Genomic DNA, 27,915 nt, shown 5'->3' on the forward strand with positions numbered 1-27,915 from the left:
CAAAATTGCAAATGAAGCCCGGGATTTAAATATCCCAGGCTTTATTTGCATGTTCCCATCCGCTCGCCATTTTGAAATTCCACTAGCCCGAAGTAACTGCCCGCAGCTACACGTGGCAGTGAAACGGTAATTCGAACTAAGTCCTTAGTTCGAATGAACTGTTACACCTCATTCCAGGAGGAGTAACAGTTCATTCGAACTAAGGACTTAGTTTGAATTACCGTTTCACTGCCACGTGCAGCCGCGGGCAGTTACTTCGGGCTAGTGGAATTTCAAAATGGCGACCGGACGGGACCATGCAAATAAAGCCCGGGATATTTATATCCCAGGCTTCATTTGCAATTTCGAATGCCTACATTAGCCTCCCTAGTTCGAACTAGGGGGCTAGTATAGACATACCTTTGGGGTGCATCCAGGGCTGGATTATCCAATAGGCAGACTAAGCACATGCTTAGGGCACCAGCAAAGCAGGGGCACCAAAAAAAAAGAAAAAAAAAAGAGATTTTACAGTATAGTATTGTTTTTATTTTGAATTACATATGGGGGGCACTATAATCTTTTTAGTGCTAAGGGATAAAGATCTTAATCCAGCCCTGGGTGCGTCTACACAGCTGAACTACATCAGTTGCATAGCTTATTTTGAAATTGGGAGTGTCTACACAGCACTTATTTTGAAATAAAGCACTCTTCCTCTGACTTCCCTTACTCCTCATATAATGAGGGTTACAGGAGTCGGAGTAAGAAGTTCTCACAGTATTTCAACATTATTTTGAAATAACTGCCTGATGTGTAGACGCAGACTAAGTTATTTTGAAATAATGTTGCTCTGTTGACGTACCCCTATAGCCATGGGTGTCCCTGACTGCTACTGCTGCCTCTTGTGTACACCCCCTCAGAGTCTGCCCGGCATCATTTTCATCCCCTCCCAATCTGTAGGTCATCCTCAAATTGGCTTCTGCAGGAAGGAAAGAACCAAGAGGGAAGCTGGCATGCTCCCTTTGATGCCTTCTGGGCTTGGCTCCAGAGGTTCATATTTATAGTGAAAGAGGAAACATTTCTCCATTTAGCCTCAGATTGTTTAAGGTATTAACTATTTCTCTATAATCCTGTGACTTGAACAAGCATTACCTGGTCTAAAAACACATTCATGAAAACCCTTGTATTTTGAGGAGTACTTTGATTAAATGAAACCATACATGCACTCAAAAAGATGAGAAAATTTGGGTAGAGGTGAGTTTCCAGACAGTCTTGAAATGCTACTTCTAAAGGCACTAGCTTCCTGTTTAGATTAAAACACACTTATTCCTTACAATACAGATACAACAAGTTACATCCAGTTTATAAAAGGTTTGTACAACTGAGTTATCACAAGCATTTACACCTTTTCTCCTTCTTTTGATTTTTGAAGAGATGGTTCATACAGTTACACTGCCGTTTCCTTTGACTCAGGCAGGGGAGGTGGTTTGAAGTTTAGTACCTCTTTATAGGTAATGCCTGAAAAACAACAGAAAGAGAGAGCATTGCTAGTATGTTCATAAAGGGAGCCTCACGGACAGAAGTGTGGAGCCAACCCCCAAATGGCTGGAATGTTATCTATTTGCGAATGTGACACAGATGAGAGAGAAAACATATAAAGAGCTACGGTACAAATTGTCTAAAATTAATGCATACAATTAGGCACCTAAATAAATGACCTAATTGTCAGTGCTGTGCCTTCAACTGGCATTATCTTCAATAACTTTTGGTGCGTACAGAAATATAAAAATCAGGCCCTCTTGCTTAGGGGCCTAAATATGGGCACTGAAAATGAAGGGCCCAAGTTTGAGAATCAGGACTAAAACACAGCCCCCAAATCACATCTGAAGGAGACGGTCTCAGCCTTTAGTAGCAATGAGCAAAGACGCTACCTTAGGACTTTAGCTGGTTGTCCATCTCACACTGAGGGTACGCCTAGACTACAGGCTTTTGTCGACAGAGGCTTTGTCAACAGGTACTGTCAACAAAGCTTCTGTCGAAAAAGAGTGTCTAGACTACATCCAGTTCTGTCAACAAAGCAAGCCGCTCTGTCGACATGAGAATGTAGACGCAAAGGACAGTATAGATGCAATAACATCTTCTGTTGACAGAACTCTGTCAACAAAAGGCATTATCCCTCATAGAATGAGGTTTACCGCCATTGACAAAACTGCCGAGTTCTGTCGACAGAACTCGGTGGTAGTGTAGACGCAGGTATAGTTTTGTCGACAAAAGTCCACTTTTGTTGACAAAAGCCTGTAGTCTAGACACACCCTGAAAGTGTTAGCTACCGGAAAAACATACTGTGAAAGACTCCTAATAAAAGGGTAAACCAAAGAGTTCAGTCATGGACAGGCAGGCAGGAATCTGTTAGGGAAAAAAGGAGCTGAATCCCAATTTTTCTGACTTCTAGACATCAGGGTTAAAGCAGCCTTAAATTTCCAGGACTGGAGGTTAGTATGTATGGGAACCACTGATATCTCTCTCTTGTTTTGATATGAGACTTTCAGAGCTGTCCTGTCTTTAGGACAGTTTGGGGCAGCTACCCCAAGGCCCCATGCTTTGGGGGCCCCTGTGGCAGCCGCTTCAACTGTCCTAGGATCGGGACAGTTCCCCATATTGTTGGGAGCCTGCGGGGCCCAGGTAGATGGGGAGGCTAGTGAGGGTCAGCAGCAGGGGTCTGGCTAACCCCCACTCACTGCAATGGTGTGAGCCCAGGAAGTGGAACGATGCACAACTGCGCCTGCACTGCTTCACCATCTCCCAGGCAAGTGGCACTGCTTTACCACGGCAGCGGAAAGCAGAACCCCACAGCCCCAGCCTGCTGTGCTCCACTTCCCGCCACCATGGTGAAGCTGATTGACTCGGCTGGGAGATGGCCGTGGAGCAGCACAGGCCACTGCCTGCATCACTGTGCTTCCTGGAATCCCAGCTCTGCCGTCAGTGCAGGGAAGGTGGGCCCCTGCTGCCACTCCATGTCAGGCCCCATTAATTCCCCAGGCCAGGTAGCTCTTGGGAGGGGCTTTCAGGGAAGCAGTACAAGGGGGGAGGGGTGGAAGAGGGCAGAGTGCAGGCAGAAGGAGGTGGGGTGCAGCATAGGGGAAGGGATGGAGTGAGGGCAGGGAAGGAAAGGAACACGGGTGGGAAGAAGTGGGGTATGTGTGGGGCCTGGAATGGGGAGGGGTTGCCGTGGTCCCTGTGCCCCACTAGGGACAGACCTGGAGACATTAGCATACTAAGTATCCAGTTCTCCTATCACTTGCTTTCGTTTCTTGAAGTTTATTTTAAATTCATCATAGTCTGTAAATCTAATTACCACAACTTCCTCATTCCAGTGAGCACAGGAGTCTTTTAGAAAGAAGACAGTATGGATAACGAAAGATCAGCTGTTGTGACCTGCACAGCCTGTTCCAAGTTTGTATTCCTCCCAGAAGATAGAAGTGATTTTGTCTGTATGAAGTGCAAGCAGGTCTCCATATTGGAAGAAAAGGTTAAAGAAGGACAAAGTATCAACCCTATGTTCCATCGGAGAAAATGAAGACTTTCTGGACAGAAGGCAGCATTTGATACTGCAGGCAAATCATGCTGAAGACCCAGAGAGGGCAATACAGAACCAGGAAGAAAACTGGCAGCATGTGACCTCCAGGAGAAGAAACATGACTCAGGTATCCCCAAACCTGATAGAGATAAGTAACTGCTTTCAGGCTGTCTGCACGGGTACCATGGTGGAAAACACTTTGGCAGAGACCTCTGAGGGAAGGGATCCGATGGAGACCAGAAGGCATATATGGGATGCATAGTCCTAGGGATGGGGGTTCCACAATCACCACTTCCAAAAAAAGGAGATGGATTGTGGTGGTTGGGAACTCCCTCCCAAGAGCAACGGAGTCATCCATCTGCCATTCAGACCAGACCAAGCTTAAGGTTGTCAGGTGTCCAGTATTGGCCTGGTAAAATAAACAGAAAATACTGGACATTTTACATATCTGGTATTTTCTGTTTTTCTTGGACAGATGGCTGCATGGGACAGTCTTCCCCTGTCACGTCTGGCAGGGGCAGTGGGGAGATTTAAAGGTCCCCTCCTGTTTTTTTGCTCAACAACTTTGGTTTCCCCCCCTTTTTTTGCTCAACCAATTTTTTTCCTGCCACGTTCGGTATTTTTTGTGAAAGTATCTGGCAACCCTCCCTGGTAGCATTTAAAACTCATCTTGCACTCTGCAAAGGTAATGACACACGGTGCAAGGTAATGAAGAATCAGGCCTGTGGTCTATATTTGCAACTTAATTGCTACTCAACTTTTTTTTAACATGCATTGATACAACATGTAGACAGGGGAGAAAAAAGATTATGAAAGGAGAAACAGGAAAATAAAGCATGAAAAATTATGTGATGTACTCTGTGCACTGACTCTTGCCTAGTTTTGTAAACTAGTATCTTATACAATTGTTTATCAGAAATTATTTGCTGTATTTTTAAAAAATCTCTGTGTTTGAGTGAATACAGATTAATGACTTCAAGTGACATGACTTAGGGTTGCCAGGTGTTCAATATTTTCAGCCTCTGTCCAGTAAAAAAAACAAACAAAAAAACAGAAAATACCGGACGTATAAAATGTCCAGTATTTTCTGTTTTTCTTGGATGGAAGGCCACATGGGACATTCTTCTCCTGCCGCATCTGTGGGGATTTAAAGGTGCAGTGTCCCTTTTTTTTTTTTTTTTGGCTCAACCAATTTTTTCCCCCACCATGTTTGGTATTTTTGTGAAAGTATTTGGCAACCCTACTTCTGCTTAGTTCTTTTTGAACCCCACCATAAAGGACTTACGCTTCCACTCATCCAGTGGCAAATCCATATTGTCAAATGTGTCATCATATTTCTCTGCCTCAGTTTCCTCTTCAGGATCGTGAACTGGTTCAAAATAAGGATGTGCTAAAGCTTCTACTGCTGTTATTCTCTTATCCGCATCTAACACCAGCATCTTCTCCAAAAGGTTTACAGCTGTTCAACACAAGCCAAACAGGACATTCAAATATTGCCACAGAATCCAACTTGTATGTTAAAGCTGTTGTAACATTGTTGGTTTTTAGAATTACAGATGGTTACAAAGAAGAGTTATTTTATTTTATTGACATCTGTTGTTGCAAGGAGAAAATAAAAATACAAAGTGTTTTGCTGCTGTCAAGTTATATAGTGATAATTCAATACAAAACCCACTCCATTATGAACCAATGCACCAGGGGCAGAAGAAGGCTGCAATAATAGATCTGAGCCAATCTACATGGTTAGTATACTTTCAGTCCACTAATGCAGTCAGGCAGCTATGTGTATATTTGCAGCACTGATATTCTCAGCTATGCAAACATAGTGAAATCCATGGAAATCTTTACATGATCTTCAATGGGATTTGGATCAGGCCCTTGTGATCTTACTGAAAAATTCATAATGTACTGTATATACTAAGTATGTTACCTTGAAAGATTTATAACTAACAAATCAAAACCAATTTTCTCTGGAATCCTAAAACACTTCTTACCAAGGATTATTTTTATGACGAACTTCAGTTTTCAGCTCCTGTTTGTTTTGTACAGCTATTCAGAATAGGGCTTGAAGAATCAATTTTAAAATAGGAAAACTATACTATCAATATTTTATTTCTTAGTACTTAGACGCTGATCCAGCAAAACATTTAAGCCTGGGCTGGGTTATGGCCAACACCAAAAACTACTTTTTGCTTATGTCCCGCTTATTCAAGTACTAAATTACCATAATGAAACCTCAATTACAGCAGCAACTGCGGCACATATTTGTAGCACACCACCACAAGTGGTACACACTCACACATATTTTCTTACCCAAAGGGTTTGCATACTTCAAGATGGCTGCAAAGTCTTTTTTCTGCACTTTTGGGAGGCTTTTGATATAATTTTTTGCCTTAAAAGAAACATGAACATTGGTTAGAACATTTCTTCCTTTTTATGTAATACGATTTAACAATATGTTTGCTTTGTGAATTTTTCATGGTTTTTGGGAGAGTGTGTTATGCATATGGATACACTTAATGACTTAAGATCATTTTGGGGCTTTGTTGTCTTTATGTGCTGTTTGAAGGATATCTTGTTTTCAAGTATTAAAAAAAAGGAGAAAAACAATATCTAAGGGTTATTAATTATACAGAGTATATTATTTAGCTTGAGAAAAGTATATGCATCATTCAAAGAGTTATAATTTATTTTTCCCCACTGAGAGTTGGTATAAATCTCTAGAAAAGTAGGCCTTTCTTTTTAAGGTATATTCCTTAAGTTTTTAACTTTTACAGATATGTTAAGTTGCATTTAAAATGGTAGAAGTGTGCATATGGAGGCAGGGAAGGCAAAGTTAAAAACACAAGAACTTGGTCAGTGTGCTCTCAAAGAAGGTAGTAGTCATTTATCTAGAGCTGATGACATCTACTATATATTTTGAAGAGTTTGTTTATGGAATGGTTTGTGCAAAATAGAGTCATACTTTTCAATTACCTACAGATACCAAATACTGCATAAACAATCCTGCCATTTAAATTAATTGAATGCGCTACTATTTTTTACACCTGAATATGCTGTGTGAAAGTCATGACTATTATGATTACAGTTCATAAAAAACATTTGCTAACAAAACTAAAATCGAGTCACCTAGTCAACTGTTATTTTAATGCAAAGAAATTTTTTCCTCTTACAAATCACAAAATAATTTAAATTAGTTACGAAAAGAGTAATGGAAGCTTTACGAGTTTCTGATTCAAATGTACTGTGCATGGTAATTATTCAATAAAATGAATAATGTTTGAAGTTGAAATTCTACACATCTGCAAACACTTTAATAAAAAAATCTATTACATATATTTCATTTCTTGAACTTTCTTATAAGTGTAATCTACACAAAATCACTTTGCCCAGTCAACCACAGGCCTCACCTGCTAGTGCTATATATTTAAGAAACTTTAAGCACTTGGGTATGCATATTTTTAAGTGATCACTGATTTTTTAACCAGGGATATCAAAAGATTAACAATTAATCATGATTAATCACACTTTTAAACACTAACAATGCCATTTATTTAAATATTTTGGATATTTTCTATACTTTTGAATATATTGCTTTCAATTACAACACAGAATACAAAGTGTACAGTTCTAGCTTTATATTTTGCATGGCAAAAAAAGACATAGTATTTTTCAATTCACCTAATATAATATTGTAGTACAATCTCTTTATTGTGAAAATTGAACTTACAAATGTAGAATTATGTACAAAAAATAACTGCATTCAAAACCAAAACAGTGTAAAACTTTAGAGTCTACAAGTCCACTCAGTCCTACTTCTTGTTTAGCCAAGCGCTAAGACAAACAATTTGTTCACATTTACAGGACGTAATGCTGCCCGCTTTTTATTTACAATGTCACCTGAATGATAGTTGAAGCATGAAGGGGCATACGAATGTAGCATATCTGGCATGTAATTACCTTGCAGTGCTGACTACGAAAATGCCATATGAACACCTGTTCTCATTTTAAATATAAAGTGTAGAAAAGCATGCAATATATTTCAGTTGATATTCTACTGTTTAACAGCGTGATTAAAACTGCGATAAATCATGATTAATGTTTTAATTGCAATCGATTTTTTTTTAGTTAATCATGTGACTTAACTGCAATTAATGACCAGCCATATATTTAACACTTCCATTCTCGGGTGACCACCTTAAGATAGGACTTGATTTGCACACAGGTTGAACACTTAAAGCTCCAACTGACCTCAGCTGAAATTGTAGGTGTTCAAGTCTTCTACAAAAAAATCAGGCTTTTGGATTGCAGGTTGGGTATCCATAATTAATGTATGTTTCTGAAAATGTAGGCCATTACCTTACTGCAATGTACTTGATTTAAGCCTACTTGATAATTGTGTTTGACTAAATAAACTCAATCAATAAAAGTTTCCAAAAAATAATTTGATATTTTTATTATGAGATTCAGAGAACAGATTTTCATTAAGTTTTCTTGCAGTTGAAACTAGAACATGCAGAATATTAGCAGAATACCAATCAGCATACTCACATCTTGACTTTGTAGTTTCTGAACGAAATCTTGAGTTGGTGTGCCTGTTATCTTCATTATTTCTGTGAGCTGGTCCAGATCTGAATGCCAGATGTTAGGAATCAAGTCCTTCTACAGTGACAAAGTTTTTAAAAGCCCTACAAATATTATACAATTTTCTTGCCAATGGAGATCAAAACAACACACAACATAAAAGTAAAATGAGAAACTTTACATTTATGCAGCTCAAGGCTCTGTGCTTCTTTTTCAAAAGTTGAGGACACCAAAAGCTCCTGAAATTAAATATATTCCAACTTTATAGGACAGATAATGTTCTTTCCGTTTGGGTAGCTTATACCTGGGAAATTTGCAATGGTTTATACACCTATGGGATATAGGTTGCTTCTTTCTCTCACAGCAGTTGCCCAGTTACCCAGACTAACAAGCCTGTTCCACCTAGCTAGAGCTCTGTTAGCTAGGGTGTTTTGGAGTAAAGCCCTGCAGACCTTTATGGCTATCATAGCAGCCCCAAAAGCAAATCTCATCACTATTCTTTGTCCTACAATCCCCTACTTTGCCATATTTCCCCCATACCATTGGGGGAAGGAGAGGTTTGACTTTACAACACATATGAAACAACCAGGATGCACCCATGCTCAAGTCATTGGAAGCTGATTGATTATGTGTTAGTCCAACAATGGGAGCCACAAGATGTTTGCATGACTTGGGTACTATGCAGAGCAGATTGTTGTACTGATCACTATTTTGTTCCATCAAAGCTTTCTCGCTCTATCTGGCCAAAAATGTGTAAAAACCCCATCAGCCACACTTGTTAATACTGCCTGGAGGAATGATCTGTCAATTTCCGAGCAATTTTCAACAGAGCAGCTAACTTCTGCTTTAGAAACCCTTCCAATAATCAATGATGACATAACTGCCGAATGGCTATCCTTGTGTGACACAATGTATAAGACTGTTGTGAATGATGCTGGGCATGAAAATACCATCATGTAGACTGGTTTGATTAAAATAATATTAAAATATTGAGTCTCTTTGATGTCAAGTGACAAGCCCATGCCGTGTGTGATAGATTCAGTCGCTGGGACACCCTAGGGACTGTCACATGATGTGCTGAATTACAACTGAGTCACGTTCCTGTCCCTGTGGACACCCCTCAACTCTGTCCTAAGGCCTCCTCCAGCACTGACACAGAGATGGGGCCACAGCCCTCTGCAGTATAATACAGGCACTGAGATCAGCTCAGCTAAAGGGACTTGCCTCAGCACCCAAATGCATTGCCTCAATGGGACCTGAACCCTAGACAAATCCATCTCACTCTGTATAAAGTGTTATGAAAAGTAAGCTCATATTTCTTAGTATAAAGAAAGATATACACAACTGCTTCCCCTCCAGCCCCGGTACCAATTATTTACACTCGATTAATTAATAAAAGTGATTTTTATTAGTATAAAAAATAGGACTGAAGTGTACATAAGAGTTAGCAGACATAACAAAGTAGGTTAGTAAACGAAATAAAACAGAACACTCAAGCTAAGCTTCATACACTAAAGCAGTGATCACCAACCAGTAGATCGGGATCTCCCAGTAGATCTTAGAGCCTGTGACAGGTGATCCTGACTGGTTTGGCTGGGAAGCTATCAAGGGCCAGCACTTAAGCTGCCCCTCCTCACACTGCCTTTCTGCTCCTGGCAAGAGCCTCAGAACTGCCCCCTCGAAGCATCCTGCTTGTTGTGCAGGGTGACAGAGAGAGAGGCAGGGGGAACTGATATCACTTCCTCTCTTGTACCCCATCTTCACAGAGTGAGGAGGGCGGGGCGTTGGTGAAGGGGTGGGGCAGGGCATCGGAGAAGGAGAGAGGCAGGGGTATTTGGGTTTGAGGTAGATCCTGAACTGACAGATTCAAAAGGTGATCTTGTGCTTAAAAATGTTGGAGACCATTGCACTAAAGAGACTAGTGCATGTAATATCCCACCCTCAAAGTTGTTCTAATAAGCTTCTTTTACAATCTGGCCCTTCCAGTCTGGGCCCAGTCCTTTTCCACTGTTCAGTCTTAGATGTTTCCAACAGTTATCCTAGATGGGGTAGCCAGGGAGAGCTGACAACCTACATTACCTCACTCCTCACCCTTAAACAGGATTTGCATAAGGTAGGAGCCCATTGTTTCAGTCTGACCCCCCTCTCAGATGCTCATGGAAAAGTACATAGTTTTAGATGGATTCCAGTATCAAGTGACATGGTTACATGTTTCTGCAAGATCCTGGTCTCTATACTTCCAGGGCTGACCCACACACCTCTAAAGGAAGGTAAGTTTCATTGTCTCTTTGCTAATGGGCTATTGTAACCCTGAAGTACCATTAATAGTCCTCACTTAGCATGACTACATTAATAACACAGGTTTATATGCCATATTCCTAACTTGATCGACATAGATGATACATGCACGCAAATGGGAAAATCCAATGATATCTTACATGAGGTACTTTTCTAGTTATGTCATATTCACACTCATAAGCATATTTTAATAAAGTATGTGGAATGCCCCATTACACCATGCTGTTAGCTTACCCACTTTCAACTCTGCCAAATGCAAAATACATGTTTTGACTGTAAAGCAAAGCAATTACACACTCTTGCTGATAACCATGACTCAAAAACAGTGGCGTAGCGAGAGGGGATGGTGGTGGGGCAGTTGCCCCTGGGTGCCACGCTAGGGGGGCGCCAATTTAGTCTCCCTTCACTCCCCCTGTCATCCCTCGGCTTGCCTGCTCCTCCTCTGCCCACCGCCACCAGCTGGAGCCTCTTCCCCGCCTCTCCGCCCCTAGCCCGATCCTCCTCCATCCCCGCTGGTGGGTTAGTGTGTGCGGGGGTCCAGCCCCAAACTGGAAGGGAAAACATGATACAAGCTCCCCCCCTCTGCCAGGGTCAGGCTCAGCTGTGCGCCAGGTTCGGGGCCCTGCAGCATAGTGGTGGAGCGGGGGGACTGAGGAAGGCAGGTGCAAATTTTGTCTTTGCTCCTGGGCGCATAACACCCTCGCTATGCCTCTACTCCAAAAGTTTATATGATGCAGTCAAATCAGTGTATGGCCTACCTGATCTGTCCTAATATTGCTATTAAATACTGATAGTGAACCTTTGATCACAGATTGGACTGCCATCCATGAATGGTGATGGGAACATTTTAGTGAACAATTTAATTTGTGCACCTACTGTTTCTGATGAGTCACTAAATAATGTCCCTAAACTGCCCACATCTACTGCACTTGCCAATCCACTCACATGAGCCAAAATGTTAAAGGCTGTTCAAATCATGAAAAATAATAAATGCCCTAACCCTTGTTTAAAACACAGAGGAAATATTCTTACTGACAAACTCTTCCAATTTTTCTTATATGTCTGATTTCAAGAAATTCTACTGCAAAATTGAAAGATGCCAACACTGTCACTGTTTATGAAGCATAAAAAGGCGCAAACAGTAACTATGGTGAATACTGAATATGCTTTGCTCTCTGTGGCCAGGAAGATTCTTGCACAGATCCTCCTGAACCAGCTCCTGACCCAAATCACTGACAATGTTCTATCTGAATCACAGTGCAGCTTTTGTGCTCAGCAAAGCTTTATTGACATGATTTTCATCATGTGACAAATACAGGAAAAAATGTCACAAACAGCATCAATATTTATACATCTTACAAACAGCGTTGCTGCAGCAGTTTGTAACTTTGGTCCCACTGTCAGCCCAATGGACAATTGAAATTGTAGTTATATTCTAGCCAGTCATATTCTGAACAATTTTACCAAGACTCATCAATAAGGTTGGAAGGCATCATGCTGCAAATATCTTGGCGGCATGTTTGAAAATGAAGCTACAGTCAGTCATAAAGGGGAAGTGTGAATTAAGAGAGCCAGCACTGCATATGGTCACCTCTACCACCAAATCTGAAAGCAACATGGAATCCGACTAAAGACAAAAATCAAAGTCTATAATGTTGTTGTCCTCACGACTTTGCTCTATGAGTACAAAACATGGACCACTTATCAATGACACATTAAAAAGTTTGACAACTTCCATCTGCAATATCTATGATTATTGTTAAATGGAAGGCCTGGATTTCCAATAAGGAAGTCCTGGTGAAAGCTGGCTTGGTTGGCATTGAGACTCACTTGAACCATGCCCAAATGAGACAAACAGGCCATGTACTTCTGATCTCCATCTATTAAAGTAAGTCTTATATTCTGAATTTGGCAATTGTAAGCATGGATGGCAGATGAAACACTTCAAAGACACTGAAACAAAAAGTATGCAAAAGGAACATTTCTTACTCGACTGTTGAACAATTGGTGATTGATCGTAAGGGTAGATGGCCCCGACTTTGAGAAGAATCACATGGAGCAGCTGGAAACACTATGGCATGCACAGAAACAATGTGCAGCTCAATCAGCACAATTAGGCATATGACCCCATGGCCTGTATGGTAAATGTTGTTCTTCCTGAACTGGTCAGTGGACTCACACTCAGATCCATTAGTACAAAGCATGATTGTTGACATTATCCTTGAAACTAAGGTGACCAGCATCATCATATGCAGTTTCCTGACTATTGCTGGTTGAAATTTTTTGAAAAATTTGAAATTTTGACAAATACTCCATGACAGATTTTCATATCTTTTCCCCTCCTTCCTCCATTCCAGACCCTGAGGCAACCTGGGTGGAATAAAGTGACCATATGTGTCTAAGGAAGTATAGCTTCCTCAGCACCAGCATTATCTTTTCCAGGGATTCCAGCAGGTTTCCATGGGCTGATGCCATAGAAAGCAGCTCTTGTCTGGTGTTCCACCTCTTTGCCTATTGATCTTGCAGAGCTCCAAATACAAAACCAACACGCTTTCAAACACCTGTGGAGTCAGAGGGAGATGACGGACGAATCTGAAAAACCTTTACAAATTATGTTTAAAAATGATTTAATACCAAATTTACAACAGAATCAATCTGCGAACCTAAAACAAAAAACCTAAAAACTATATTTCTTGCTTTGCTTATCTGAAAAGGTCTGGAATGAGATTCTGTGTCCTCTGTGCAGCAGCTAACATAGGTTCACAGACTTTAAGGTCAGAAGGGGCCATTATAATTAACTAGTCTGACCTCTTACATAACACAGGCCAGATGTGGGGAACCGGTCTGTCAGGGTTAGCTGCTGGTGGGCTTTCAGGCAGTTTGTTTACTTGAGAGTCCTCAGGCACAGCTGCTCACAGATCAGTGGCTGCGGTTCACCATTCTCAGCCAAAGGGAGCTGTGGGCAGGGATGTGGGCGGAGCCACCACTTCCCAGAGCTCCCATTGGCAGGAAATGGCGAACCACGATCACTGGAAGCTGCTGGGCTCTGTTCCTGTGGATGTTAAGGTAAACAAAGCATCTGAATGCCTGCCAGCGGGCTAACCCTGACAAACTGCAGCTGGCCCATGAGCCAGATGTTCTCCATCCCTGAAATAGGCTGTAGGGCTTTACCCAATACCTTGTGCAATATTCAACTTCTACAATTATTAAAATACTGTGTTTTCCACAGCTGAATTTCTGCTGCATCTTGAAATTGTGACTCACTTGTTTCCTTGTGTATGCATAAGGGATACATCCTTGAGGTCAGCACAGCTCCAGAAATAGTATTGGTTAGTTAACTACTGCCTTTAGGAAAATATATTTTTGTATTTTGTAGTTAACAAGGGACATATACTTGAATCTAATTAATTTTTTTTTACAGTGTTAAAAATAGTTTCAGGTACTGCAGTTGCTCTAGTCCCCCTGCATCATTTTTGGGGGTTTGCAATCCCATTCTTGTATTTTCAAGTGTTTTTCTCACCTGATAAGGGGAGAATAAGACACAAATAAGCGGAAAAGAAACATACTAAAGCCCCAAAATATTATGCATAATTTAATTTCAAGCCTGCATTAAATTTCCCTATCTAAGAGAAAGAGTGAAACACAAACACTTTCAATTATCAAAACAAACAGAAAAAAATGTCCACCTCTAATTCCTGGATAGGGACTATAATCTCAAAAGTTACTTGTAACAATAATAAGTCAAAAATGTCTAGACTGTAATGAGATTTTTTTAAAGTCCATTTAAGTTTTACTTTCTCAGTAATGAATGATACAATTCTATTTTAAATATGGAGAACCTTCCTAACCAGATCCTAACAATTCCAGATAAAATTGTGAGAAGTGTGTGCACCCAGCCTAAGACACATATCTAAACTGGGTTCTGTGTGTACCTGTAGGGTTGGCTATTCACACATCAGGTTTGTGTGCGCACACATAAGAACTGGGGTACCTGCTATTGAAGATTTTTGCCCTTTTTTGAACACAGGTCCTCCCACCTGAGAATCTTAGAGTGATCTGTAACATTAATGATTCAATTCTCATTTCCCTCTAATGAAGTGGCTCAATATTATTAGTCATTATTTTTCAAATGGGTAAACTAAGGCACAGCCATGCAGTAATATGCCAAGGTTTAAAGGGAGGTGAAAATGAGGGGTGAGGGTGGGAATTCAATTGACCATTATGCCCATGATTTCTGAAACCAACTCATTGTGACACACAAATACTGACACACTTTTCATATCTTACTACCAGGAATTCAACATGAAAGGATACGATCATTTCCTTTGAACAGTGGCCTCCCTGTTATCATTTCTGCCATAATGCAGCCCACTGACCAGATGTCAACTGAAATTAAATAAAATAAATAAATAAATAAAGAGTAACATTACATTGCTGAATTATATTTATAAGTCCCCTCACAAATCTATGGCAGTTTCAGTTCATTATACTTTTTCAAAGAAGCAAATTAATATAGTAGATTCTCTATACAGAAAATAAATGACTACAAAAGCAAGTTGCAATAACTGGTGTTCACAGCCAGGACACAGGGAGAGGGTCAATGCCACAGTATCAAACTGACAGTCATTTCCAAAGGGACTCCAGCTACCTTTGTAGGGATAACATATTAATGTATTGAAAATGATTCCTCCAAATGGAAGTGACTCCCCATAATTTGTTCCCCACAACTTAGTGTTTAGATTTATTATTAATTCTTCTTCTTATTATTATTATTATTATTTGTTAAGATTGTTAAATGTTTAGATTTATTATTATTATTATTGTTCCTTTAGAATATAATGTATTAGGTCATGTAACTTAGAACTGTTAAGAATATAATCCTATGTAGCCAGAAACAGCCCCCCCCCCCCCCCCCCTGTGCTCCAGGGCATGCTCAAGCTTGTGCAAGGGGCTGCTTGAAATTGACATTGCAGAGATACATTGTAACAATGCATTGTCAAGCCACTAACTCTGCTATGGGAGCCAAGCCCTGTAATTGACTTAAGGGCATTGTTACTTAATTGAGGCCTGTTCTCTTTAAAACATTGTAACTATTCAGCACTCAGAGAATGTTTTAAGCAATACCACCCAGAAACTTTCTGTAACTACAACTTTTTATTATTATACAAAATACTGTATGAATGTATGAGAGAGTGCTTGGATGATGAGTGAATGGTTCTGAGAGGTGCCAGCCTGAGAATACAGCAACAAAGGGCTGAAGAAGGCGTCAGGTGCCAGTGCAACCAAAAGGTGTCAAGTGGAGAAACTGGAGGTCCACCCGATGAGATCACTGATGAGCACCTGGCAGCCACCCTGGAGACATCAGCATGATACAGCAATATCCATAGACTGGCATAGGAAGAAATTCCTATAAGAACTGGACTAAAAAACTATGGAATCAGAGTCCAAGGTTCTGCTGCCAGCCTACCAGGAGCTTCAGATGCGCATCTGATCAGGACTTCGCTCCCCACTACCATCACTTGTGTACAGAGTACCTGGCCAGTATTCTGTCACAAGCAACTTCCAGGCTGGTAACTATACACAGAACTTGAATGAATGGATGTATGAATGAATGGTTATATATATATATATATATAATATACATACAAGTGTATAAGGGTTAAGTAGTGTTAGGAATAAGTAGTTAAACAACGTTGTTTGCTTCTATCTTTTCTTTATTTTTTATTATTATCTTTACAATAAATGTGGCTTTTTGCCTTATCCCCCTCATAAGATCCTGCTTGCTTTTATTTGGTACAACACCTTCATGCTTCTTTAGTACCCCCACCTTGCTGAATGGTTTGCCCTTTCAGTTGGCGTTAAGGTACAATCTACAATATTCTGCAGAAAGATTACAGTGTGTAGCAAGAACAGAGCGCACTGCCACCTATGTCTATACTGGAGTTTAATTTCTAATGTTAACAAAGGAATATCCAAATTTTTTAACCACGGAGAACTTGCTCTTAAGTTCCTGTTTTTCATTTTCACATATTCTCGTCATCAATTTTTTATTCCCCTTTAGGGAACAAAGATATGACTCCATATTACTTAACTCAGGGCATAACTGAGAGCTGTTAAAACTGTTCAGAGAGAGGATGTTAATTCCGGCACCCACATATACACATTACCTGTTTGAGTATAATGCATCCAATTAAGTATGACCTCCGGGGCTCTATACCATCTAGTAACCACATAGCCTGTCATTTCACTGTCTGTATGCCTTGCCAGTCCAAAATCCAGAATCTATATTGGAAGAACAAAATTGAATTCAGAGACATTCCAACTTGAGACAACAGAAAAAATACTTTTTGTATTAATTTATTAAAATATGGGTCAAACATTTCATTCTACTAACAAAATTTCTGTCCAAGGAATTGCTATCAAACTTTCCAGTTATAAGGAAGCCATCCACCTTAGATACTTATATGACCCCCATTCCTGTAGCAGCTCAGTACTGCACAATTTTTATTGTTCATTCTTAATAGTACTCCTATGAGGTAGGGAAGTACAGGTTGCACTTCCCAGAACTGGAATTCTATGGTCTGGCAACATCTGTGGTCCAGGGACCACGGATGTTCCTTGATCAGAGAACCCTGGTAGCCTAATGGCAAGAGGGCAACCCAGGAGGGGCCACAGGATGGGGCAAGGGCTGGCAGTAGCCTACAGCAGTGGGACTGGGGTCAGCAGCAATCCCTAGCAGCTCCCAACAGCCAGTAGCACTGGGACAAGGTTGGGGCAGCCCAAGCAATGCAGGATTGGGCCAGCGACAGCCCATGGCAGTATGGGGCCAGGGTCAGAGTCTGTGGGATGCCGTGGGGCAGGAGCTTGCATTCTCAGCAGCCCACGGCAACGGGACCAGGACCAGTGGCAGCCCCAGCAACACATGGCAGCATGGGGCCGGAACCCCAGACAGCTTGTGGAAGTGGGGCTAGAGCCTGCAGACTGCTGCCAGGCTGGGACCAGAGCCTGAGCATACAGCAGCACCTGGCAACCCAACCAGAGCCAGAGCCAGTCCCTGGCAGCTTGGGCTGCTGGAGTCTGTCCGGGGCAGCAGCAGCGCCAGCAACCAGCCCATTGGGACTGGAGGCAGTCCCTGTACCCCACGTTTCCCTCCCCTTCTCAGCTGGCAGAGTCAGTGGCTGGGGGCTGTGGCAGGGAAACTTCTCTAGTCCGGCAAATTCCCAGGTTCAGAACTGGTCAGGTCCTGAGGGTGCCGGATGATAGATGTCCAGCCTGTACTATTATATCCATTTTACAGATGGTGAATGGAGGCACAGAGAGACTTGTCCAAGGTCACAAAGGAATTCTGAGGCAAGCCACAGCAGGGACTGAACCTAAGTCTCCTGAGTCTAAGGCGATTACTTTAACTATTCTTTCTCTCTCTTCCTCTTCTGAAGGGCTTTTTAAGGCCCACAGATGATTCATTTAGAATTATGAAGTTACATATGGTTAAATGTATTTATTAACCTATTATTGGGTATTTATCTATACTGCAAGCCATTTCCAGTGACAGTCACTTGAAAATACAACAAGAAGCCTGGTTCAACTTCTACAAAATGGTCCAAATCAGAGGACTAGCAGCAGAGCAGAGATGTGAATGGTTAATTGGTGGGGGCTGGAGCAGCTCCCATCTGCTGCGGGTAGGGGGCGCTCCAGCCCAGCCAGGCAAGAGCAGCATTATGTTTAACTGGTTAATCAATTAAACAGGATTTTACATCCCTACAGCAGAGAACAGCTAGTGCAGGCCAACAGTGAAAATCAGTTATTGAAATAATAGGTTCATATGCAGCAGTGAGTAATTACTAACCAGAAAAGTGAGCCTCCTGGATGAGGTGAATTAACAGATTTATGACAAAAAAAAAAAAATACCCAGCCACTGGTTTGTTGAAAAATAAAACTGAATGGACCATCTATGGCAGGAGAGATTTAAAAAACAAACAAACATTCTTGAATATTAAAATCACTGTTAATGTTAAAATTACTATTACAGAACTGTTCATTTTCATGCCAATCAGACTGCATGGACAGGGCTGCCCTTAGCATTTAAGGGGCCCGACATAATACTATTAAAATGGTGCCCATATGCCCAGTGGCAGTCTGGGGCAGGGAGGATAATGGCTGCAATTTTATAATCTTCAGCAGCACACTGAACGCACATCTACATGACTAGACAGTTAGACAGTTAGACAGTGCAGCGGTCAATCTTCCGGCATTCGATTTAGCCGGACTAGTAGGGACATGCTAAATCAAACACCTAGGGCACTCTGTCAATGCCAATACTCCTCGCTATTGGGAGGTCAATGGGAGTGTTTCTCCTGTAGACCTCCTGCAGTGATGACACCGACACCCTACCTTGGCTTAAGATATGTAGACTCCAGCTACAATATTTATGAAGCTGAAATTGTGTTCCTTAAGCTGATCTTCCTCTATAGTGTAGACCTTCCATAATGAAATTTTAAACTAAGGCCCTGTAGACTAACATAATACATTCAGAAACTGACTGTTTATACCTGGGGTTGGCAATTGCCTGCTAAATGGCTTCATTACCACTTAGAGATCTGGCAGACTTTTTCATCTCTCCGTTAACTAGAGCCTCTCCAGAGGAAGCAGAGCCACAGACATGGATAGGAAAAGGCAGGTAGGTGGGCATTAAGACCCAGTGGTGCCCCAAATTTTCAGCTGCCTTATGCAGCTGCATATTCTGCATATGGGTAAGAACAGGCTCGGTGCATAGATACCTTATGAACAGAGATTTATAGTACAAACACTCATTGATACAGCAAGAGGGGATACCATGCCCTTTGCAACATGCGGACTATAATTCAACCATTTAAAATACTTTACTTTTCAATAAAATAGTAGCATTGCTCTCCTGGCACTAATGAAAAAGGAAAGTTAAATTATGTTCAGGGCTGGTGTAAGGTGTGTGCATGCAATTCCCCTGCATGAGGCCCAATGCTTTATTATTGGCTCCATTCCGGGATCTATTCTCATGTCCTGGAGATTCAGACAATTTATTTGATTACATTTTAAAACAATAATTATTAAAAGTTCAAAATATATTAAAGATACCTATGTACACACCTTTGTTTTGTAGAAGTAAAATGTTCCTTACGACATACAAATAAGGTTGAAATACATATGTCCACTTGAAAACAAGCTTCATAATGTAGTCCGTAATATGCGTTGCAGTGCAAAATATAGAGATATGCTCATGCGCACGCACAGTGCGCTAACAGGTGTTTTGACAATTTTGAGTGCATTAATGTGGTGGAACGTGGTTAGTTAAAGTTTTATATAGAATTTGGATGCCTTCTTGGTCATTTTTTGTGCTACCTGTGTGCGTGTGTGTGCGTGTGTGTGTGTGTGTGTGTGTGCGTGCGCACTGAAAAATATTATGGCTTTATTCTCACTGAACCACTTTAAGATAATTTCCATATTTTATATCACCTGCGGTGTCAGCTGCATTTAAAACAGAAATGGGATGCAAAGCGGAAAGAGAGATGTGCCGTGTTCAATGGCATTTAATCCCTATTTTGTACGTTACATATAAACTTTCTCATTTAAATACTGGACACATGGCAAATAAATATTGACAGAAACAGGATAGCAAGATATAACACTCTAGCCACTAGCTACTTGTGGCTATTTGACCGATTGAGTGTGACTTGTTCGCTTCAGAACTAGAGTGGCTACTGCTTCAGAACTGGTTGGACACCACAGTGTTACGCAGTGTTCTCCTCTAGGATTTCACACGATACCAAGAGAAAATATGCAATACTCTGATGCTTTTCTATGGCCCGTATCATTTACATACATTTATCATTATTTTAAAGTTTTATTTGTGTATGTGTGTGTGTGTATACATATATCTAAATATTATCTCTAGTTTCATTGAGACTTAAAAACAGTTGCAATACACTACAAAACCTTGTTTGTTTGTTTGTTTAATAGAGGTAGCTAACAATTATAATACTAGTTAGTACATACGTTATGAACAGGGCTGAGTAAATTTTCTCAAGACAAACAATGCATATACAGCAACATAGAAATATTTCAAAAATTCATGTCAGCTTTGCCAAATTGTTCAGGTAAGAAAAAAAAAACCTAACCAACCCCTCCAAATATTTTGTGTTGACATTTTAAAGTGGAAAGTTTCAATATTTCCTCTTTGAAATAACCTTTTAGTTTGTATTTTTCAGTAATGTTATTCTTTTGAAAATTTAAATTCTCAAAACCTAAAAAAATTACACCCACTCACATAGGCGGCGAGACTATCTGAGGGAGCGCATGCTGCCGTGCAACAGCTGAGAGGGGAGACACCAGGTTCGTAAGATATCCGAGGGAGCGGGGACTCACCTCGGAGCAGAGGCTGGGTTGGGATTTTTTTTCCTGCTCCTGTTTGAATGTGCGTCTGTCCCTCCATCTTATTTTAGCAACCCCCAACCCTCCCCCGCTTGGGAATAACCCGTGCGCTTGGGGGCCAGCTGCACTTGTCGTCAGGCCGGCTTTCGTAGTTATGACGTATAAACACTCAGTGCCAGCCCGGCATGGCAGGCTTTGGGCTCCGTTCAGCCCTGAGCCAGAGCCGCGGTGCGCTGGCTGGGAGACGCTGCACCCTGCCTGCCTAGCAACCAAAGGGCTCCACTGCTGCCTGGCCCTTGCCCTCTACTTGTTTGGCTGCTCCCGCCTCCCTCACCGTGCCATGGCCAGGACCCGCTGGGCTGGGCGCCCTGTAGCCCTGGTGCTGTTCTGCGCCTGCTGGCGCAGAAGTAGTTTGTCAATGAATGGGCAGTGGAGATCCCACGCGGGCTGGCCGCGGACATTGCGGAGGAGCTGGAGTACAAGCTGCTGGGGCAGGTAACTGTCAGGCGCCGATCCGCTAGCAGTGGGTGCTTGGGTTTGCCGGGGTCTGAGCCCTTCTCTCAGCATGTCGAGGCAGAAAGTACCCAGCTCCCCCCTCTTCAGCCTGGGCTGCCTTGAAAGGTACTAAGAGAGTCACAGCTAAGTACTAAATAAAACCAGTTTAGTGTAAGTAGTTAGTACATATTCTAAGGACCACGCGAAGTGAAGAGGCAGCGGAGAGCAGTCTAAGGCTCTGTTAAGATTGCAGAGTCTAAAACTCTACCAAGTCCAGGGAATGCGTCCGCTTTTTTGGAACAGTTTCCAAAAATGCAGATGCATTATTTCGGCATCCCTGTATTCCTCATTTTATGAGGAATAAGGGATCTTCTGAAAGAGGAGGTTTTTCCAACATTTGGTCTCAGTTAGAGGGGCCAAATGTTGGAAAAGCCTCTTCCGAAAAAGCAAGTGGAAAAAAGTACGCCAATTGCAAACCGCAATTTGGGTATCTTTTTCTGGAAAAAAACCCTGCAGTGTAGACCTCGTTTAAGGGATCTATAGTAACTAGGAGTACATCTACACAGCATGGCTAAAGTTGAATTAAACTACGCAGCTTCTGCTACATCAACTGCATAGTTTAAGTTGAAATAGGTTTACTTGGCTTTCGGCACTGTTTACACAGCAGGAAGTCAAAGGAAGAAAACTCTTCCTTCAACTTCCCGTACTCCTCGTGAAATGAGGTTTACCATAAGTTGGAGTAAGAAGTCCTCCAGTTAGACATTATTTCAAAATAAAGGCTTATAGTGTAGACATGCTCTTTGCTATTTTGGAATTAATGTCAGTTATTCCAAAATAATGCTACTGTGTAGACATACCCTCAATGTCTTTATAATAAGATGTGGAAGACATGTAAAAATCACATTAGCGATTTCTTATTTGCTTTCTCATAACAAACTCTTCACTGCAATTAAACAAATGCATACTGTGGGGTCTGGGCTACTTTGCATAATTATTTTTGGAGACTAAATATTATGCTCTAACACACTGATGGATTGGAAAATTCCCAAGACAGAAAAAGCAGAGTAATTGCATCACAGATTCAGTATCTTAGCTTAATGGTCTAGAGGGAAGCTTGCAGATGGCAACACCTACTTGCACAACTGTTCAGCAGGTTTCTCATATGCAGGGACAATGGAACAGAAGAGACAACTCATACCTCTCTCCATGTAAAAATGTCTTAAAAGCAGAAGTCCTGGCTTTCTGATTTCCCTGGGGGTGCTTGACTCCTACCCTCCAAGGCCCCACCTCTTCATGCCCATTCCACTAAAGCCTCGCTCCTTCCCCTTAGAGACTCCGGCATGGTGTTGCACAGCTGATCTGTGGTGGACAGGAAGTGCTGGGAGGCAAGGGAAGGAGCTAATCAGCAGAGCCTGCAGGCAGCAAGGAAATATTGTGGAGGAGGGGGGGAGCTGATCAGCACGGCTGCCAGTGAGTGCTGGGCACCCGAGGAGAGACAGCACTTATGCTTAGAAAATCTTAAACTCCCGTCTCCAAGTAACAAAAAATTTACCAACTGTCCAATTAAAGGGCACCTGCTTTTCTGGAAACCAACTCCTAGAATCACTCCTGCTAAGAAACTTTACAGCATGCATTTAACATTAACACTGGCTCAACTAGTTTCAGTAACTTTTCAAAAGAAACAAGAGCCTCATTTCTAACTTGTAAATTTAGGGCCAGATTCTGACATCCTTGCTCATCCTGAGTAGCACTATATTGCACAAAAACTCTCGCTGCAGTGGATGGGACTAGTGGTGGTGTAAAATGGTATCCGATATGAGAAAGAGTGTTACAGTGCTATCCTTACATATTAGCTGCTACATGGACATTAACTCTTGTGGGGAAAGTCAATTTCTTTACCTGGTTACATGACAAAATAAGCAGATTTTCATCGCTGTTTATGTATTACACGAACCCAGATTTGAAAAACAGCTTTGTGTAAGCTCGTAAAGCAAGTATTTCTCATCAACAGAAGTTGACCCAGTATTTCTGCACTTACCTTGTCTCTCTAATATGGCTACAAGAAGACTGCATGCATATCTACACTGATTATTATAGTTTATATTATGAGACATTTTCAGCAGTTCCATGATTAGTAATTACAGTCCTTTTAACACCCCTAATGTGTATCTTTCTGGACATCCACTCTGTAAAACCACAGGCCTGTTATAAACCTCCTTCTTAAAACCATTTTAAAGCAGTCAATTTCAATTTTTATAGTACATTTTGCCATCACCTTCTCCTACCCTGGAGGGAATCCTGGCAGTATTAATCTCAGATTTCATTATTATAATTCATGACTGACATAGGCTTGTTCATCTAACAATTATCCTCCATACATCCAACTGTTATGTGAATTCATTACCAATACTTAGTACCATAGTTGAATTTCCTTATTGTCTGAAGCATCTTGAGGGAAGATGTCAAATAAGATTGCATTTAACATTGATCCCTAATTTTATACTTTGCTATATGTCATGAATTTTTAAAAAATAATCGTTCAGTCAACTTCAAGTCCTGTCATTGTTCATATTCAAGACCATATGATATAATTTTAAAAGCAGGATTTAATATGACACTACTGAATGATTCATTAATATCCACAAAGATAACAGTCACTGAACTCTACTTTTTTTTTAAAAAAAGCAGCGACTAAATATATTTGGCAAAGTTTTTCCTCTAGAAATAGTGCGACTTGCTTGGTTTCATAATCCTCTCAGAGGTCAGTCATCCAATCAGCAGCTTGCAATGACTCAGGGTATGTCTACATAGCAGTGCTATTTCAGGATAACGTCCATTATCCCGAAATAGCATTCTGTGCATCTGAACAGCATGCCTGTTATTTCAAATACATTTAAAATAACGGGCTTCTTATTCCGTCTTCCTGTAAGCCTTGTTTCACAATGAGATTAAGGAAGACGCCGGACTAGTGATTTATTTTGAAATTAGCTCTGCGTAGACAGTGCCAAATTTTGAAATAAGCTATTTTGAAATAAGCTACGCAATTTGTGTAGCACAAATTGCGTTCATTTATTTCGAGTTACATGCTACTGTGTAGCTGTAACCTCAGCGTTGTATAGAAACACCCATAAGATCATTAGGTTTTTGATGTTCAGTTTGATCCTACCCCAACATATATATTCCATTATTTTAGTGTGCATTGAGATCAGATAAATGGGACACCAATAGTCAGAACCACTTTTCCTCCACTTTTTTTGGAACCACTTTTCCTCCACTTTTTTTTCCTCCACTGGTACCACATTTGATCCTTCCTTCTGGGATTTTGAGACCACAATTGATCCTCCCTCCCTTCTGTTTTCTAGTATTTCCCCATTTCTCTGTGACTGTTCAAAAATCATAGGATAAAATCCTAAACTGGTGCCAATTGGAGTTCTGTCATTGACTTGGTTTCCCTCATGTTCTCTTATGCAGTCTTTGTAACAAAAGCAACTGCTATTACAGCAAGTGTTTCCTACCTTCAATTCACAGTCTTCATTTACTGCTAAATTTCCAGGCTTTAGATCCTGTAAATATATCAAGTTTGAGATGGACTTTTACAACAGACAGAAAAATACAACTTTTAAATAAAAATACATCACACGGAAGAAATAGTGACGGATCAGAAATTTCCTGCAATATCCTTGAAAATGTTTATTGAGTTAAATTTAAAAATATCTTTGTAGTCCATTCAATTAAATGAAAAATGTGTGTATTATTGTTGGACTGTTTGCAACTACTCTAGAAGGGAGACATGGCCAACATAAACCTTAGGAAGTTTTATGAGCTTCAGAAGTACTATTTTAAATCATGTGACAGATAAGAAAGAACCTCTGGGACAAAGGTAAGTGGGTAGTTGTGTGGAGAGACAAATGCAAATTCCCAACTCTTGACCCAACCCATATCCTGAGGAGAAAACTATTGTCTGCTAATTATCTATTCCCGGAATCTGAAGATCAAAAGGCCCAAGCTATATAAAAGGGAGATAGATTTATTCTCCACATTGCTTGTTCTGAGTAAATGCTGTTATGAACGTGTAACCACAGAAAAATCCCTTGGTGAGGTCTGAAATACAGTCCTCCTACCAAAATCATGCTGTCTTGTTAACATGCATGTGTATTGTCTTATTGTTTTTAATGTTTTCTCTGTAATACTTTCAGCTTAAGATTAACAAACTTGCTAGGGAAAATTGCATGGTGAATTTATAAAAGTGGCAAATTACAACTGTTCAGAATTTGAGAGGAAAGAGAAGTGCAGACAAAGGCTTGTTTAGGCAATTTGGCTTTCTGGTGAGCTCAGAGCAGACAGGGAACTGTACAGACTGAAAAATCCTGCTCAGGAGAGAGTGAGATGTGGGTCTCTGCCCAAGAGTGATGATGAATGGGGAGCTGAAAGCCTAAATAGGTGCCTTTGGTGGACTATGCAGGAGGGAATACAGTTCTGGGCAATTGTACCTGTGATAGAAGTGTTCTTTTGGTATAATCACTTCAAAATGGCAACAGAAGTATTCTACATTATAATCAACATCAGTGCAAAACACAGGGAGCACAACTATGACATAGTAAAATTCTGGATACTTATGGGGTCTTTCTGCATTTTTTTAATGAAATGAACTTCTGTTCTATTAGCATAGCCTTGATGAAAAGTTTATTGCTATGGTTTGGCTACAAAAAAGAGAACTACCCCAGATTCCTTATTAAAGTATTTAGGTTGGACATCAAAGCCTAATTGGGACCATTTAAAAACCAACACTGTTAAGGGACCTACATAAACTCAACAAAATCAAAGAGCTTTCCTTCACAGCTGTTAAGCTACTCAGAAAAAGTCTTCAATTAAAGTCCATTATTAGTATTAATCATGTTTACTATAGCAGTGCCTCCGGGCCACCCAAGAATGGAGCCTCATTTCCTGCTAATTTGACTCACTTGAATGAAGGCTGTTACTTGTTACATTAACAAAATTCCAAAAATAAAGGGGCAGGTCTTGATCATCCTCTGCCTCTTAGTAACATCAAAATCCCTCTGCATTTAACTGCTATAAGACTTTGACACTATAGAGAGGGAAGAATACCCAGTTGGAAAAACTCAGACCCTTATTATTGACCTGTGGAGAATCACAGATTTAGGGAGAAAAATGTCAGCAGAATTTCCCCAAAACTTTTGCAGATTTATGTCAACTACAGCATAAAACAAGATGCTTGTACAAAATTTCTGCACAACTTTCCAACTGCCTTCTGATAACGAATGAAAAAAAGCAGGGAGTGTAGACTTGTTAACATCATAGGGATCTTGGAGAGAGGAGAAGGGAGACCGTGAATTGCAAAGACTCTACAATGGAACTGAAAGATGATGAATCAGCAAGAGAAACTTAGAAAATGGCTGAATGACTAGTTTAGACTATGATTACAACAGCTTTGGGAGTTAACATTCACACTAACTTAAATGTTACATCATGTTGGGTTTGTGACGAATGATACAATTTCCAGCAGTCAAATTAAAACCACCAGAGCAAAGTAAAATATTTATGGTGCTCCTGGTATTTTACTTCAAAGGAGCGATTTCTTGTCTTGGTTAAGGTAAGACACCCAAAACTTTGCGTTGGAATGAAATTTGCAAATACAAGGGCAGGCAACCCAAAACTCTCATTTCAAAACTCTCACACTGATTTTGTGAGAGCATCAGTGGGATTTCCAAAAGGAATCACAATGGCCAGTTTTAGTTCAGTCCAAAAATGTTGATGAAAAAGTTTTTGTTAAAATATTCAGTGGAAATTTCAGACTTTCTATCAATGCTCTGAAACTTTTTGCATTGTGGTGAAATATTTTTGGTTTTTATGTGCTGTTTTTCAATGGGGATTTTTTTTTTGATAAAAACACACTTTTATGCAAATTTTTGTTAGTCTAAAACCCTAAAAATCTCCAACCAAAATGAATGAAGTAAAAAATGGAGAACCATATTTATGTACATACATGTGCACAAACATCATCTACAGAATACAAATAAAAAAACACAAGTATTTTTAATATTGTTTTCACTCACCCTGTGAATTATGCCTGCTGAATGGATATACTGTGAAAACAAAAGGATCTGTTAATTGATACTTGTTGGACTTTGAATAAATTATGTCAGTTCTACTGAAAAAGTGGCCTTAGGTGGTGCTAAAGGGATCTGAAATTAATAACAGAAAATGAGTCAATCTGTTGTCATATAAAAAAATTGAAATATCATTAGAAACCAAGTAGAAAAGTGAAGAGAGACCAGAACATTAAGAGGTAGGTAATGAGATTTACACAACTTTAGATCAAATATTCAAAGAAGAAAATAAAAGTGTGCTCATTTTATGAATTTTCTGCCAGTGACATCAAAAAAATTATTTTAGAGGTGGTTACACTACACTCCTAAAATTAAATTGACACAAGATTATTTTTGCTTTCTAAAGAAAGACCATTTCTCAAATATACAGCTGCTGCTTTTTTTCAGATGATAATCATTATTCCTGTATCTCTGTTTGAATACTGATAATGAATCAGGTCACCATTTTTTCCT

At 40.5% G+C, this 27,915-nt stretch overlaps 1 protein-coding gene across 3 annotated transcripts in view; it reads right to left on the reverse strand.

The window, feature by feature from the left end:
• Positions 1-337: 337 nt before the first annotated feature.
• LOC102462672 (mitogen-activated protein kinase 12) overlaps positions 338-27,915 on the reverse strand; it is an 81,839-nt gene continuing 54,261 nt past the window's right edge. Inside the window, exons 4-11 of one of the 3 annotated variants that reach the window (XM_006122616.5) lie at positions 27,409-27,438; positions 24,850-24,897; positions 16,603-16,717; positions 14,750-14,821; positions 8,105-8,184; positions 5,867-5,945; positions 4,839-5,012; positions 338-1,494 (exon numbers count right to left, since the gene is read on the reverse strand). In XM_006122616.5, coding sequence (XP_006122678.3) covers positions 1,424-1,494; positions 4,839-5,012; positions 5,867-5,945; positions 8,105-8,184; positions 14,750-14,821; positions 16,603-16,717; positions 24,850-24,897; positions 27,409-27,438 — 669 coding nt within the window. In that variant the 3' untranslated portion in view covers positions 338-1,423. The remainder of the gene's footprint in view (positions 1,495-4,838; positions 5,013-5,866; positions 5,946-8,104; positions 8,185-14,749; positions 14,822-16,602; positions 16,718-24,849; positions 24,898-27,408; positions 27,439-27,915) is intronic. The other 2 variants (XM_075928185.2, XM_006122615.5) reach the window with 2 other exon arrangements.

The sequence above is a fragment of the Pelodiscus sinensis genome, chromosome 1 (assembly GCF_052426305.1).
Source record: "Pelodiscus sinensis isolate ZL-2025 chromosome 1, ASM5242630v1, whole genome shotgun sequence".
NCBI classification, from domain to species: Eukaryota; Metazoa; Chordata; order Testudines; family Trionychidae; genus Pelodiscus; species Pelodiscus sinensis.